At 38.4% G+C, this 17,933-nt stretch overlaps 1 protein-coding gene across 2 annotated transcripts in view; it reads left to right on the top strand.

Annotated features, from left to right (window-relative positions):
• The window catches only part of ADAMTSL1 (ADAMTS like 1), an 821,320-nt gene that overhangs the window by 618,632 nt on the left and 184,755 nt on the right, over positions 1–17,933 (top strand). For both annotated transcript variants that reach the window (XM_087822640.1, XM_087822641.1), the window contains 4 exons: positions 1,689–1,739; positions 6,397–6,601; positions 7,803–7,950; positions 11,134–11,218. In XM_087822640.1, coding sequence (XP_087678766.1) covers positions 1,689–1,739; positions 6,397–6,601; positions 7,803–7,950; positions 11,134–11,218 — 489 coding nt within the window. The remainder of the gene's footprint in view (positions 1–1,688; positions 1,740–6,396; positions 6,602–7,802; positions 7,951–11,133; positions 11,219–17,933) is intronic.

Raw genomic sequence — 17,933 nt, 5'->3', positions numbered from 1 at the left:
TCATGAACACTGTTACTTAAGGGTAATACACATACATACACCATGAAAACTGAATCATACAAATGAGTATAAAAACTTTATTCATACAAATAAACATAGCAATTTTAGTGATGTAAGATAAATAAGTAAAGTAGTGCCCCAATTGCTGTCCTTCCTGGGAACAGAAATCTATCTTCATAGCTTTTTTTTCCCATTTTCATTCAAATTTAATTTCTCTCATGTATCCCTTTACTTTTCAGTGATTTCTTTAGGAACTACCCTTCTTATCACCCCCTCTGTGCTCCCTATGATCTCCATTTTCTCATGATTGCCATTTAGCGCTATTTTTTTATCTTTCTGATCCATAGTATAACTAGTTCACTTTTTCTACCCAGAAGCTTAGGTGTGCAAGCCATATATTAAAGAAAAAAAAACTATATCATTCCATATCAGAGGATGGGATAAAAAGTCTTTATTTATTTAATATAGATATAAACATTTATATTGAATATAGATATATAAATATATACTCATCCATCCAGGAATACACATAGAATACATGAGTTCCCTCAGGATTCAAAAGAGGGACTTCCTGTCATTTGTCATTTGCAAAGCAAGCGCCTGCTGCTCATGTCCTACCAGGCTCCGCCCCAGGGTGACGTCTGTGTATTGAGCTCTGTCTCCCGCTCTTGATGGGTTGGTTGTACTGTCCTTTTTATCTAAGACCCATGAGTCATAAGTTTTCCACAAGCCAAGAGACTTAGGGATAAGAAAGGCTTGCCATTGGAGGCTCTAGTTGAATTCAGCGAGGTAGGTTAATGTAGCTTCTTGGAGTCCTGAAGGCCTCTGGGGCCTTCCACACAGCCTATAATATCATTTTTTGTGAATCCATTAGCCATACAGACTATCATGTCATTTCTTACACCTTCTTTAGTCTCTGTATCTAAATCACACAGGTATACTAAAAACAGTCCGGACAATCACAGCCACCACTATAACAGCAGTTAACACTGTATCACATTTTATATACCACAGAAAAGATCTTTTGTACTTTAGTATCTCATTTTAACTGTCCTGCCTTTATTTTGGTAGGCGTCTTGCTTTTGTTGATAGTTGCCTGCTATATTCACCAGTTCCCCTTCCCTTTATAAAGTAACCAAGTGGCTGCTTTCCAGACATTACTAAAATCCTTAGATCTGCCAAGAGAAGAAATGTATTTGCTAGGTTATTTAGCACATTATATAGCATTGTCAATCCCCAGGTACATACTCTTATAGATAGCTTTCCCTTTCATCCAAAGTGATATAGTAACTATAATTGCTTGGTGAGCATCTGGAAGTAACATTAATAATGATGATAATAATGACCTCATAGGATGTATAATTTGGGGGATTAAAGAACATTTACAAGCTTATTGTGTCATAGTTAATAATGAGGTGCCAAGTTTTCTTCCCACCACCCTTTCCAATGGTGTTTCCTGCTTGGATCAGAGAACTAATTATAGACAACGGTGCCCTTCCGAAGAACTTGCCCCATCTTAAACCATATGCTAGCATAAAGATATTGAACTGTTTTCGTGTTGTTTTCAGAGACAATTGATTAATGTTGTTTTGCATTTGTCTAAAAAAATGTGTATAATGTAATTATTTAGTGTTTATTTTATTGTGTGTACCTTCTACTCAGAGGGTTGGCATTATTGTTCCTAACAGTGGCGGATACAAGCAGATCATGCCTTATGACCTCTACCATCCCCTTCCTCGGTACGTAAATCAATCATCCTGATGCTAGAACTAGTCAATCAGTCTTCTGCTTCTTTCGTATGTGCATAGAGATTTTGTGTTTTTCTGTAAAAATAAGATGGTAGATAGTATGTTTCGCAAGCCATCCTGAGCTCGGCTCTGGAATAATACTGGCCTGCTCAGACTGGAAGCTTGTCATTCAAAAACCACTTTAAGCTAGGCTCATGTTAATCAGAGTGGCCGCAGTAATTCACTCTGACTAGATACAGTAGGTGGGCTTATGTTATGTCTTTCTTTCACTCTCTTTGTCCTTCCCTGTGTTTCCTCTGCAGCAGGACCCTACTCACTAAAGCCCTGTTGCTAACTGCTAAGTAAACACTGCCTGAATATTATCTCGATACCATAAATGTGGAGCTCCAGATGTGCTACTACTCTGAATAGGGGCTTTAGATGTCCTCCTTTGTTCCAAAGACATAATTAAGTACAAAGGGCAGTTGTTGTTTTTAATATCTTTATGGTTCAGAACATTCGTGAGGACTTTCTTTTCCAAAACATTTTAAAATTCCATGCACTTGTTGCTTTTTTAAAGTACAGTAACTCTTTAAGACTAGTACATATAATAAAAGTTTTTTTTAAAAAAAACTTGTTCTCTTTATTAATGTATTTATAAGAAAACAGGAGAAGCTGAAAAATATGCTAGCTACTGAGTGTATTGTCAGCCACACTGGAAACAGCTCCCCAGATAGCAGAAGCTAGGATTGGGTCTGAAAGAGCCGCTGTGCTCAGAGAGACCTGTGCTCCGTTCTCTGGGCTTGGTAGGACTTCAGGGAGTCAGGTATTTATAACCCAGGTTTTGAACCAGATTGAAAACACAGTAGTTGAAAATAATCCACAGTAGTCTGCTCAGTCTCAAACTAAACAAAGCCCAGAAAATAATTTTATTCTGAACTATAAAATAAAGTGAAGTTTGATTGAAAAATCTCCAAATACTTAATGAGTTAGAATCCAAATAGAGGCATTTGAGCTCCTCTGGTCCAGCTGCCCAATGATGCTTCATTTTCCCCTTCCTTCCCCCAAAATCACACCTATACATATATATAGACATATGTTTACACAAATATGCATATATGCTTATGTAGTGCATATGTATTCACACATGTATACACACATAGAGATATTTGTATAATATGTGTACACCAGTGCAAGCTGTCATCCAGTCTCCACTTAAATACTTTCAGTGATTGACAGGGAACTCAGTTTTCACCAATCTAATGGTGGCATGTAGAGGAGGGCCTTATACTCTATATATTTGTTTGTTTGTTCGTTTTTAAGTCCTTCCACTTAGCAGTCAGCTCTTTCCCACTTTCCTATGACTATATTGATAAAGATGATAAATAGCTAGAATGCTACTGATGTATCATTTTGCTGGTTTGTTTCAGAACCAAATTATATAGCAAACTCTTCTTCTTGAAAAAATAATAGAATGAAAATATTAAAAGATTAATTTAACTGAGCCAAAACTTTATTTGATTTCAATATCTGTATCTATAAAATAAGTATCCATAAGACACATGTATCTGCTTGTGTGAAGTCTGTATATTTTAAGACAAAGGCAAAGTTGGGTGTCAGGGGGAGCAACATCAAGTTTATGCTTTTCCTGTAATGGCACTCCTAAATTTCTTCAATATCTAGGATCTCTTTTGCTTATATTTTTCTGGTATGACTAATACCTGTCATAGGTTAAACTTGATTTCTTCTCTATCTGGCTTTCCGCCAAATGCCTGAAGCCAGTATTCTCAGTAACAGATTGAGATGAGCCTCCTCAATGTTCGTTTGCACCTGTCCTGTGCACACATTGGCCTGTCCATGCATCACAGTGGGAAAGGACAGTTAGTAAATGGACTATATTTCTTACTCCTTGCACTTCTGTTACTGAACTAATTCTAAAGTTAGATATTCTGCTTTATTTATAACATCTTAGTAAATGGACACTACTTCAACAAATATGTTTTCATTTCATAAGAAGAACTGAGGCTCAAAAATGATTCTCAGATGGCAGCTACCTGCTGATCAAAACAGAAGGCCTTATTGAAATGATTTGAATGAGCTTAAGACCACAGTATAGATACAAAACACAATTAATGAATATTTAGATTTTTTTCTTTCAGTTTTGACTGTAACACTTATGAATATATAAGAATGTAATCTGATAAATTATCTTTAATTCATAATTAATACATGCAACTTTTTCACATCATTCTTAATTTTGAAAATTTCTTAAACTAAACACACTGTGTGTTTAAAAATTAAAAGCCAAAGGAGTTAAAATATATGATATACGAACTCATTTCTTATTTTTCCAGGAAAAGATTCTTGGACATGCTTGCCTTTTTTTTTTTTTTTTATCCAAGCACGTACCTGGTCCCTGTATAAAGATATCCTAACTGATGCCCTCTCTCACCTTTTTTTATTATATGTCCTTTAAAGCACCCAGACATGTTTTGTTTTGAGATTCCTCATAACACTATTGTTATGCAAGGATTCATATGGTAATTTTTCACATAGAGAAATATAGTTGTATGCTGTAGCCATACTACAAATTCTTAGAATAATATTAGCATCATTTGTCTTTCTGTGATCACTGACATGGAAAAAGGATCCTTATTACTGTTCATGAAATTACGCTCTGAGTCAGGCCCAAGTGTTGAGACAGAAATTAATCACTCTCTCTAGAAGGGTCAAGTTTAGGGATGTTAAAGTACCAATTAAAACATGTGCTCCTTTTATGGCATGTTAATGTTCCAAGAGATTAAAGTACATTCAAAAACATATTCCCCCTTCACTGTCAGGTCAAATCCAAGGCGAACGTGTACTTATATATTCAGCCCAGTTCCCGTCTGAATCAGACCTGTTTTCCACCTCCAGAGGGAAGCTCTCCAGAGAGTTGTGGAGACAAATGAGAATTGGTCTTACCTTCTAGAAGAGAAACACTCTACAGGGCTGCTTCGTGCTCTTGGAAGGGGTCATAAAATTTCCTAAGGGCTAAACAGAGGTCCTCAGTTTCCCCATAATAACATTTTCTTTTGAGTCTCCTGGGGAAATATTCATAGGAAAATATTGTATTTGGCAACAAGTTTAGGCTATTGGCAGTGGAGATAATAGTTGTTGCCTAGATTTGAGCAGCACAAAGAAAATGTAGAGGAAAATTCTCTAACTGTGAAACACACATTGTACAGTCTCATGCACAAGAGAAGTCAGAATCACACTGTACATGAAATCCTACTTAGAGAATAATTACTGTCTCCACGATATACCTGTGCAATATTTTTATTTTTTAATTTATTTTTTAAAGAATTTTTAACTGATTTTTAGAGAGAGGAAGGGAGAGGGAGAGAGAGAGAGAGAAAACATCGATGTGAGAGCAAAACATTGATTGACTGCCTCCAGTTCAAGCCCAAAACCTAGGAATGTGCCCTGATCGGGAATTGAACCTGTGTCCCTTTGGTGCACGGGACGATGCTCCAACCAACTCAGCCACACCAGCCAGGGCCACCTGTGCATTATTTTTAAATGTAACTGTCCAAGTGGATCAACTTGGTGATGCTTTGTGTCACTCTCATTAAAATGATATGTCTTCCTAATTCTAAGAGAAATCTTAAAGTTCCTCAGTGATCCTCATTAACAAGCAGAATATATGCAAGAAAGACAAGCTCAGTTCCAATGTTTCTATTTTTTTAAATTCTACACTCTCTAAATCTATAGGCAGAGAGAAAAGAATCAGGCAAAGATGCCTCTCTGCATCTGCTCCCAAATGCTTCCAAGCTATGTAGAGATCTAAACAATCAATGGGATTCTCTTAAATGTTATTGATAATATTGTTATTTTCTCCCTTACTTAAGTGTATTTCTAGATTCCAATGCCATTAACCTTCCAACCAAAACCAAAGTTCTTCATAGTTCCGGGAGTTCTTTACTGGGGAAACACTACCTGCTAGTATCCCTCATCGCTAGGGAACAAGTAGCTAATGCCTGGATTAACACACTTGCCCCTTAGTGTAATGATGGCACAGTTTGGACTTCAGAATCGTGCTGAATCCATGGAGTCCCAAAGCTGAAGACTATGGAAGCAAGGGAAAAAAGGAGTGTGGTTTACCTTGACCTTCCATGAGCTTCTCGTGTAAAAGAGTCCAGAAGCTAAGTAATAAAGTATTGCATTGAAAATAAAAAACATCAGCCCCGATGCAAACTATTAGTGTTAGCTGATTGACCAACTTCAGTCTTGACATAAATATTTAATGGTTTAATAAAATATTATATATTCAGAATATATATTTATAAAACACAATACACACACAAAGCATGTATATTAAAACTAGCAGAAGGACTGCACAGCCCTCCTTTGAGTAAGTTACAGACAGCACAGATATCTTCATGGACAGCTCTCCAACAGTAATTTCGTACAGTTGTGTGGAGCTTCAAGGTTTACAGGGCACTTTTGCCAACATTGGCTCCTTCTCTCTTTCTCATCAGATCTCAGGCGACAGATGGCTTTTAGCTGTCTGGCCCATAGCCTCTCAGAACCGATGGCCCCATAGGCGTGGGAACGGGGTTGGCTCGGAGAGGTCACTGAGGTTCGGCGATGTGCATGTCTGCCCTGATAACTCCCCTTGCTTCTGTAGGTGGGAGGCCACCCCGTGGACCGCGTGCTCCTCCTCGTGTGGGGGGGGCATCCAGAGCCGGGCAGTTTCCTGTGTCGAGGAGGACATCCAGGGGCATGTCACCTCAGTGGAAGAGTGGAAATGCATGTACACCCCTAAGATGCCCATCGTGCAGCCCTGCAACATTTTTGACTGCCCTAAATGGCTGGCACAGGAGTGGTCTCCGGTAACTGTGCCTTCTTTCTTTGTTCCTTAAGAAAATCAGTCCACTCTTCCCTGCTTCTCCCCTTGAGGCGTCTGCAAGTCTAGAGTTTAGCTCCTGGCGCAGGCATGTCCCTAAGCCAGCCGAGCCCAACCCTGAGTCATCCTGTACCCCTGTCTGCCTCAAGTTCCCTCAGGAAGCCTCCGCCGCCTCCGTGTCTGCCAAGGACCAGGGGAGGCACATGTCTGTCAAGAGTAACTGAGGCCCATGACTAAGCCTGAATCTATGAAAGAGCTCAGCAGCCCAAAAGTTTAGTTTCGTTTTTTAATGTCTTATCCTTTCTCTCTATCCAAAAGGGGTCTGAGGTGGGTAAACATTAAAGCTATGTATGTTATTCATTGGGGGGAAAAGAGGCAATGAAAGTCACAATATAATTAGAATGGGGTGAAGTAGAATAACCAGAACGAATACGTTCTAGATGTTAGGGAAGCCGCTGCAGCACCTTAACCACACAACGATTTTGATTGTGGGTTTCCTGGCTGTCCATGCAGAAAGGTCTGAAATAGCAAAGGAGCTAGAAAGCCGAGGGGATAAACCATTGTGCGCTCAGCCACAGAGATGGCAAAAGACTTTTCACTTCGTGGCAGCAGATCGGAGCTGGGGCATTTCTCTTTATCTGGACTTGCTCCTGGATAGAGCAGCCGAGGTGCTGTCTACATCTGGCCATTGAATCAGTTCCTTTAATCGCCTTTTTTCCACGTCAGCATTATCAATTGGATCAGCCACGCTGCCCTATAAATTAGCTATGAAGACAGTTGAAAAACCTTTTTATGTCTATGTGGGAGCTAGCATGTCCCATAGTTTGAACCTACCAATCCTTAGCAAGGGGACTAAGTAATATTAAAATGCCGCGGTGGTCATCAACAGTGAGCGCACTCTCCAGGCTCTTCCCCTCTTGGCTTCTTGGTTTGGGACTTTGCACACAGTGGGTGCCGAAGGGATGCTGATTGAATAATTCGAAGCTGGGAAATTGAAAGTAATTCAATTTTCAGCCAGCTGCACCCTAAGTGGCCAAATAGAAGGAAGACCCCATGGTGGGTAAGAGATGGCCTAACTCATCGAGGGTCCTTATACACACAAGTAGCCCTTTAAAAAGTCTCAGGTGGGAAACAAAGAGTGAACAAAGCTTTGCCTGTGAGTCTCCTGTCTTGTATTCTCCTTCTAGTGCACGGTGACGTGTGGCCAGGGCCTCCGGTATCGGGTGGTTCTCTGCATCAACCACCGAGGAATGCACACGGGAGGCTGTAGCTCCAAAACCAAGCCCCACATAAAAGAGGAATGCATCATACCCACGCCCTGCTACAAACCCAAAGGTAACTTGGCAGGTGCTCTGTCATCAGGCTTTTGATTATGTGTACTCGGGTGCTGTTTTAAACTCCTTAGAAAATTTTTAAGTATCCCATGTTTCTTAGTAACTATGCTTTGTAACGTAGACTCTACTAAATGAACTTAACTTTATTTTTAATCTTTCAAACAGTTTGGTTTGCAAATTGTTATAAGGGACTACATATTTATATAATGCTCTCCTGAGTCATAAAGTTATTTGAAGATAGTGCTGAGAAATATCAGATATATCTGCGTAAAAGGAGATATTATAGAGATATTGTAGAAATATGTGTGATTTACTGGCCACATTTCTTGCTCTTAAAAACAATGCAGTGAATTCAAAGTGTCTACTTTGCTAAGTAGGAAATACATTGGGAAGTTTCATTCCTCAGACAGATGAAACAGAAAGCTGTTGCTTTTTATATTAAAAATTTTAAATTGTTATGGTACTGGATTCCAGAAGTATAATTTGAAATGAAACATTGAAATAAATTAGAATTTAATAGATAATGCAAATAATTTTTAGAAGTAAACTTTAGAAAAGTTCTCCTTAGTGAGCAAGATTTATTATAATCATGCTGGGTCTCTCAGATTAACATGAATATTAGTCTGACTTCTCTGCTAATATTGGTAGAGCCTATGTCAATGCAATAGAAAATTCCAAAGTCAAAAAACAGTCAAAAGTAAAGAATTTTTTATTACAAGCTTCCTCCTATTTTTAATATTAAAGAAGATTCCCATTTTCTTCTTAATTTATTTTCTTGAGCCATTAAATTTCTCTGAAAACCAGCCACAGTATAGCTCTTTATCACACTATAGTTTGCCCATGGTAGGCGTGAATAGCATTGTGAAATCTAAATTAATGACATAAAAGAAAAACAAAAACAAAAGCATACCAAAAATTCTAATTAATTTTAATTTATTACATCTCTCTTTAAGCCTCAGTTTCCTCATCTGTGAAATGGAAATAATAACAGTAACTCCCTCAGAGATCATGTGAAGGTTAAATGAGATAAAGTGCAAGCCGAGTGCTTAGCCCACTGCCTAGCAGGTAGTAAGTTTTCGACAAATGTTATCTTGACTATCATTAGCATCCTCAAATATGGGAGGAAGTGGCCACTGGTACATCTGACAGGTTCAGTTCAAACAGGCAGTAAAGTATTATAAGCCTACTATTAGTGCCAAGCTGAAGGCTTCATTATTGAAAGACGGAGATGGCTTGTGCTGTCAGAGATGGCATCATTGAGTCAGTTATTTGGGAGAGGTGAGCTAGTTGTAAAACGACGTATGGTAAACCCTAGATTTTGTGGACCTCGATTGCACAAACTTCGGATTTCATGGACAAAATTTCAGGTTCATATGTCATATGTGAAAATTAACACCCTATTAATTTTTAAATGCTTTCAATCAAGATTTGCTTACAATTAAATGAACAGGTTTTTTGTTATTAACTCACTGTTATTTTTAACAAATTTTAGTGAATAGGTCATATGTTGGCATAAAACACTGTAGTAATTTTGCTGACATAAATAAATATTACATATCTACAACTGTGGCCTACGTATTTAAGTCCAAGAGTCACCGCTCGTAAACAATGTTCTGCGAATGATTAGCACGTGATCACGCCACATGCTGTGCGGTAATTGGTTCTGTTGTCTAGTGGCATGACTTTTGCAGCAGCTTTAATGCCTGCCACTGATGTTCCCACATGCGCTAAGCCACTCCCCAGCCATGTGCATTTGTTTTTTCTTGATGACTGGGGAATGCACACATTTACTAGACCTATTCAAAATTACTGTAATACATATAGAAAATTTTCTGTGAAATTAAACTTTTCATCCATACTTAATTTTAATTACACAAACATATCTACATAAGTAAAAACAGGTAAACTAATTTGTCAATTTTTTAACATACACATTGGGAAAATTTACTTCATTATATAAGAGACTTTCAGCTTTAACGGACACCCCTCGCCCGAATTAATCCATTATATTGAGGTTTTACTGTATATAGGTACTGGATTGCTGTGTCTAAAATGTTAGCCAATCTTTTTGGCTTTGGCAGTTTTATATTTCTCACTCACTTTGTTTTCTGACTATAAACAATTGCTTCACATAGATGACAAGAAGCGATGCCCCTAACTTAAAATAGGCAATTATTCATTAGTCTGTCTTTACCAAACCACTTCAGAAAAAGAAAAGCAGTTTGTGGTTAACTATCAAAAATAAAATCTGGATTTTCACAACTAAGTAGCGAGTCTGGCTCTACTTAAGCATCATTAAAATGCCATATAATTCTATGGTGTATGCATATATAGACATTTCTTTGATCTTTGCAATTTTATGTTATAAAATGGTGATAGAGCTTCACTGGCTTATACTATAAAGCAAATATGCCTATAAATGACCCTAATAAAATATGTCAGAATGGAAATCTTGGCAGTTACTTCTGTAGGAGCAGTTTTAATCTCCCTCTTTCTTTTTCTCCTCCACAGTTTTTTTTCCAGGAAATAGTTAGGAAGCTTGCTCTGAACTGTTTGGCCAAAGCTATATAAATGGGTGAAACAAGTCAAATTATTGGTTATTGACCTTCAGTTGCTTATATTCCAGTTGTCAGTGAGCCTTGGGGTGGTGTGTTGAATGAGTCAGATATCTAAAGCAATGTTTTGTAAATATCAGCGTGACAGTTCTATTTGTTTTTGACAATACGGCATCAATCACATTCAGCCAAAAGGCAAAAGAAAAACAAGTTAGAATTTATGAAAGTAACACAGTATAATTTACTGTACTTTGTTTTAAAAGGCAAATATTGCTCTATCTTTTCAACAGGAAGTAGTGAAAAGATACTTCGATGACATATTGAGCTAGTGCTCCTAGAGTTATGACTTTCATAATAAAAAGACTTTTTTTTGCTCTTCCACATAATAAAGGGGAAATATATACACAGAGACCAGTATTATTAAACATGTTAAAATCTCATTTTTTTTTCTCTTGATATAACAGTCATCAGAGACAGAAATTTACCTTAAGACTTTCTTATTTGCAGTTACCAACATAGCTTGTAGGTAGTGCAAAAGGAAGAACTGGTGAGGGGGGAGATGGAATTTCCCTGACATCCCAAATTGGCTCTGACTCCCTCTCTCTCCTGTGCATGATTTTAATTCCCAGAGAAACTTCCAGTAGAGGCCAGGGCGCCGTGGTACAAACAAGCTCAAGAGCTAGAAGAAGGAGCCGCTGTATCGGAAGAGCCCTCGTAAGTTTGAAAACCACAAGTTGTTTTGCTTCTGAGGCCTATCGGTTTAAAAAAAAAGCACCGTCTCCCTGGTTGTGGCTTCCATGGTTCTAAACTAAGCGCGGTCCTCTTTCCAAGCGTGAAATGAGGCTTCGGGGCTGTCAGCTTGGAGATTTATCCATTTCAATGTGCTTCTCAGTACATGACTCCTCTCTACATACTTTTCCATTTTGAAGTAAGAAAACGAAGGGGTAGTGCCTGCTCTGTTCTCCAGAATCTCACTCCCCCTTTTCCAAGAGGCCCAAGGAGAGAAGGCCCAGGCTGCATCTGATGATGATGTAGATTCGATGTAAAAGTCTGGGGAGCTCTCACCCCTTCTCTCTCAGCTTTGCCACAGAGCCACTCACAGAAATAAAAGGGTGAGTGAAGGGTGTCTGAGGGCAAAGGAAGCTTATTAGCTTTTCTTTTCCCTTCCCCACTGGCAATGGTATCAGATGGGTCCCAGGTCTTTGCCTCTCTTGATCATGGTCTCATTCCTGCTCAGTTTTGTCAAGGCCATGGAATTTGTAAGACCGCTAGGCACAGGTTTTCCAGATGCTTCACAAGAACAAACAAGGAAGAAACAGCTTTAAATGAATTGACTGATCAATAACTGTATATTGATTCTAGTAGAAAACACTGATAGGAATCTCTGCTGTGTTATTTTTTAAAACAAGGGAAAGCGCTTTATTGATGAATTTTATTTATAAGCAAAGCAATTTCTCAGATTTTCTAGATTAATGTATTTAAATACTAGGCTCTGTGCTGTGCATTGGTGCATAAGACCTGTTACCCACCCCCCCAGGAGCTCACAGCATAGCACGTAGGCTATACAACGGTTTGCAAATTCAACCCATATTTAAATTTTACTAGAGATAGAAATTAACATTGCAATCCATATATTCAAAAGCAGTTTAGAATTTTCTCTGATTCATCCTATTTGAATCTAAATCTTATATGGCTTGCCAGAACACAAATTGCGCTCCTGAGACACACCCTAACCAGCAAGAGATTGCAAAAGAAATCCAAAATACAGACTGGTACAGTGACCAAAGCCTGTTTGTAACGAAATGGGTTTCAGGTTCGTGCATTGGGTAACACGTTTCCCTCTTAAAAGGACAGAAAGCCAAACAGAGATTATTTCTGTACTGTAAAGTTACCACAGCACTTTGTTCTACTTCTATGAGAAAAGGCTTTAAGAAAAAACAACTAACCATTGCAGAGCTTTGAAGGAAAGGCTGTGGTCAAAGATCGCAGTGCCACGTTTACGTGAATATGTGAAGGCTTAAAACGTTTTCTTTCTCTCCTGCTGGTACCCGGCCTGACAGGCCTTCTTGCTGCTGAAGAGGGGGCGAACAGTTCATTTTAGATGGGTATTAAGTCTTTAATCCACTAAGGCTGAGACACAGAAAGGTGCCATGTAATTGGAGCCAGTTACTCCCTATATGTATTCTTTGGTTAAATATGTTTAAAGCTAGATTCATATTATTTTACCTAAATAAATTTGCTCTTGCATGCGCTCTATTTTGCATTTGGTCTGAAGCATAACCCTAAATGGAATATTGCATTATGGCCAGTGTTAAATAGTTCAACAAAGTTAAAATTAAATCCCAACATCTTGCATCAATGATTAAACATCTTTCTCATTACTAGATACCTCTCGAATGAAAGCTGTAAGGGAGTTTAATGCTTCTGCAGGAGCATTACCCAGACCGTGGTCAGCCATAGTTTGTAATGAGTGTTTTCCACCGAAGGTCTGTTTAAGGTGCATTATGTTTAACTTTAATCTTAATAAAACTCCTAAAGTAGTTAAACACATACTTTTAGCCACTGGAACTATAGTCATATATTAGATTATTAAATTTTACTCTCGGTGTAATGGAATTGCCATCTTGGCATGATTCATCTGAACTGAAGTAGATTGTAATTGGAGAGCTGGTGCCAGGTAAAGGAAATGTAGGCTATTATGCTCAGAACAATTACTTTTATACCAAAATGAAATAAGTGACAGCTTTAGGATAATGTCGTGAAAGGTATATGGTTTCTACGTTGTAATGCACTTTACATGTTCAGTGCACTGAATCCTAGGAAAGGTCCTACGTGTCACATTATATTTTTTATTGATTTTGAATTTAAAAAACATAATTTTGTATGGGCTTAATTATTTCTTTTTTAAAACCACATAGACTAGTTTCTAAATGTATGTAGCAACCTATAATTAGTCTCCATAGTATAATGAAAAAATGACATACTGTCAGCAAGTCTTTCCTCCCCCTACCGAAGAGACTCACGTTGCTTAAATTAAACAGTAATGTTTAGACGCTGTGGCTGTCACTGCTGCTATGGAGAAACAGGAACAGTGGCCCAGAACTATTATCTCTCACTTTGGCTCCAGCTAACATGGAGAGTTCTGTAGTAAAACAGCAAATATCATTTATTTCCCCTTATTTAAAATAAAACCAATATCACTAGCCTGTCTCATTAAATAATGTAGGGAAATCAGTAGCTGAAAATCTTTAGTATATGGAGATACTATTATTGAATATTAGATATTTTTGGTAACCCCCAAATGAAAAAAATAATTGGTTAGCACTCTTGCCAAAAATATGTTGGAAAGCAACCACTGTAAGATATGATCTGTCCAAAAAATAACTAAAACTTTCTAGAACAGAAGTTTGTACCGGTAGTGCTGTTTCACTAAACTAAATGCCATACAGAAGACACAAATACAGATGTCAGTCTCATAGAGTGGCTGAAGCGAGTATTGGGATTGAGTCACATTATGGTAATGGACTTATATACTGAGATCCCTGTTATAAAGCTGCAGCTTCATTCAGAAATTCTTTTAGACATTAATTGCTTCTTCCTCAGCAACAGGTTGGTTTTTTTATGCTGTACTTGATTTATATGGTACCAAGGCAGGAACATAGTGGATACATTTTCTTGATATAAAAATTGATTTCATAGCCAACTTGTGGGAGTCAGATCCTCTAAACTGATTTTTCACCAGGGGCCATGGTTTGTCTTGATTCAGGCACATGTTTTTATCAAGTTTGCCTGACAGTCATCAGCAAGAATGTTTAGGCACGGTAGTTTTGTCTCTCTCCACTGAGCAGGACAGTGTGAACAAGATCTAACCCCAAACCAAGCCTGAGCAATGTGGGGCTTTAGCCAATGAAGTTGATCAAGCACAGACCATCTTATAAATAAACAAAGTGAACTTGCTTCCGAGGATTTCAGCCGAGGAATCCATGGAAATCCCTGCTACCTGATTCACACAGAAAGAATTCTGAGATTTCCAAAAATATTCAGATTCTGGGAGAGCTGCATTTTTCTGAAGGAAAGAGCATGCCATTCTGGCACTAGAAAGAGGGAGATGGAAAATGCCTAATGGAATTCTCCACTATTATTTGAACTCTGTCTTTCTGAATTTGTGTCCAGCTTGATGAGAGTATTGTTAAGTTTAGCACTTGTCCTGTAAATGCCAGATTGAGCCCAGCTGATGGCTTCCACTGACAAATAGATGGGATTTGCTTTCTAGGTACTTTTGTAAACTCTCAAAACTTTACTTTTATTTGGTGAGGGGTCAGAACTACAATGTGGTAGAAGAATTGTATTTATGAACCTGGTAGAAGTTAAGGAAATTATCGACTTGAGTTCCAATCTCCCTGCTTTAACCTTACTTTCAGTCTTTGTTGAGATGTAAGCGTAAATATCACCACCACCTCAAGCCGAGTGAACATAATAAACACTTAAACAGCTTAATTTCTTGAGCAAAAATAATACTGTGGTGACCTCTAGGTAATGAAAAGACATAGCTCATCTACTAGTGCTGTACAGGAAGTTAATGAACTGGCCTTTTTAAAAAGCTTGATCTAACTAAGAAGGAAATTCTTCATTTCCTTAATTCCCCAGGCCACTAAAAGGCCACCCAATGTCCTAGACGGTGTAATCTGTCAAGGAGGCAGGTGTAAGGAAAGGTATGGCCTGGATGCTCCGGGTGCTCTGCCTTTCTCTTTCCAGGCTTCCTGCTCTCCCCATGAAGTCATCCCAAGGAGAGGAAGGGAGGACTGCCTAAGTGGGCACCTAGGGTAGTGAGGTTCCTCCCAGATTAATTTCAGTTGCTGGGAGTTCTGCTTGGATGGCTCAGAACAAGCAACAGGTGATTCCTTTGGGCACTACATGATCAGCACAGCCAGCCCTCCCGCAAACCCTGGCCCGTAGGTGGAGAGCCTTAGTGGTGCTGTCCTCTCAAAGGTAGGATTGAGTTGCCCAGTGTTGTACTTAAGAAATCGTGAGTTTTCTTACTCAATTTTCAGTTAACAGCTTTACTACAGGGTTAGAAAACATTCAACACCCAGGCCTCAAACATATTGCCAGAAATAACCTTGGCGTGAGCCATTTCAAAACGAAAGAAGGCAAGCAGGCAGAAGGCAGCAGTGATATCTGGGTGCCAGATGGCATCAGCTTAGCCATGGGCTGATTCAGTCAGAAGCACAGGGGAATTCCTGTCATGCATCTGTGTGAACAGGACCCACGAGGAATTAGGTACAGAAAGAAAAGCCTAGAAGAGTCGCCATGGTGATCCTGTAGTCATTAAATCCCTCTCTACCTTGTTGGAAATAGCATTTAGATGTATAATATTTAAGCATATGTTTACATTAGTCCATATTTATATCCAGTAAGTTGTCTGAGAATGTGGGTGGCTTAACTCAGTGGTCGAGAATGTGAATTCATATTTTAAGCGGGAAAAAAGCGGCTAGAAATGTTAATTATGTGACATGTGTTTTTCCCTCAAAGAATATTTAGGGAATCAAACATCAGTAATGGATCCCGTTTTGTTGTTTATATTCTCGATACAATTCTTTTCATGTATCTCAGGCCACAGGACATAACAGGAACATTGTGTATATATGTAAAATAGATATATTTCTTAAGAATCGAAAGTTATCTCACCTAAGATCGAGAAATTTAAACACTATTTGCAGATCATTAAAGCAGCATAAAGGATGTTCAATGAGAACAGGATGGAGCATTAGAACGACAAGTTAAAAACACAGCAAAGCATTTTATTTTGAGGACTGGCACCTAGCAGAGCTAAGGCCTCACCCTGGCCAGATGGAATCAGCCCTTGCACCTGCAGTTGTCGTGACCTTTCTCACTTCCAGTTCCCTCCTTCCTGGCCTCCTCCCCATCTCCCCAAATCATTCCCATCCGGCAGACCCTCTGCAACAGTAGAAGCTTAGTATCAGCTCTCTGGTTGATCGTGTGTTTTAATGACTCAGGGGAGTCACACGTCCTAATGAAGGAAGCTAAATCTGCTCATAAGTCACCTGATTTGTGCCCTGTGCAGATACTATAAAACTAAACCCAGCAGTCCTGTCCTCAAGAAACCTGGAGTGCATTCTTATCATAAAATAATAGGATCGTGACCAAAATGTTGAGTGTTGGCCAGTTATCTACAGATTGAACAAATGAGCTAGTTGTTTTTAAGAAATGCCATTTGATGTTTGGGTATGCACAGTGTGATAGTGTTATTGATTTTAAAAAGAATGGTGGAGAATTATGTATTGAATTTCCAAAATTATCTTCATTATGATTTGTCCTTCTGAGCTAAAATAGTTAAGCTAGAACATAGTAATTCACACATATGAGAAATAAATGAGAAGAATGTGATATACACTGAAATGGTTCGGAGGGGGCAGTTTATGTGAACTGATGTTTGGCAGATTATGATCATCTGACTCTGACTTTGACTCCAAAACTGGCACTTGAGGAAAGATTACTGAATCTTTTTACATAGGAAATGACCAGATATTTTGTATCAGTATATGTACCTCAGTGATTCCTACCTATATGTTGATCACAGATACTTTCCTAAAACTTGAATTTTTTTTTCAGATACATCATGCCGCCAACTCTGTGAGTTGGTGCGGGATGAGTCTGTATTTGTGTGCTCAAATAAGGATACAGCCTTACCGGGATCAAAGTAAAAAGCAGTTTAATTATTGATCATGCTTCCATGAAGAGCAGCAGTGAGCACAGTGGTGTAAATGTGGGTTGCCCCACTCAAACTCACTCCTGCCTTCACCATACAATGCAATATACAGATGATGTGTCGTAGAATTATGCACTTGAAACCTCTATGATTTTATTAACCAATATCACCTCAAGAAATTTAATAAAAATGTTTAAAAAGAGCATATGTAATATATCTAAAGCATTTAGATATATAATAATGTTCTTCATAAATTATTTTATAAATAAATTAGTAATCTGCTTGAAACAAAAGTGTGGGCTCCAGTGACAGACTGCCTGGGTGTTCATCTTGGATCCCCCACTAACGACAGGGGACACTGAGCAAGTCGCTTAACCCTGTAGGCTACAATTTCCTCATTTGTGAAATGAGCATAATAATAGTACCTTCATAATAGACTTATTGTGAAAATTAAGTTAATATATGTAAAGTACTGGGTATGCTGGAAACTCTCTATATGTGTTAACTGTGGTTGTGATTGAGCCTTTTTACAGCATCATTCATCTTCCCAGAGAGCTTTTAAAGGAGTAAAAATGCCTGATAATCACCATTTACAAATGGCGAAATCGAAGGAGATGTTGTATCTGCCTCATACATGTTGTGTCTAATAGCATGTGAGAGACAGGTACAATTTAACCCCAAATTCAGCTGGTGGTTCCC

This window comes from Miniopterus natalensis, chromosome 12, assembly GCF_054644295.1.
Source record: "Miniopterus natalensis isolate mMinNat1 chromosome 12, mMinNat1.hap1, whole genome shotgun sequence".
NCBI classification, from domain to species: domain Eukaryota; kingdom Metazoa; phylum Chordata; class Mammalia; order Chiroptera; family Miniopteridae; genus Miniopterus; species Miniopterus natalensis.
This window is presented reverse-complemented; position numbering and strand designations above follow the sequence as displayed.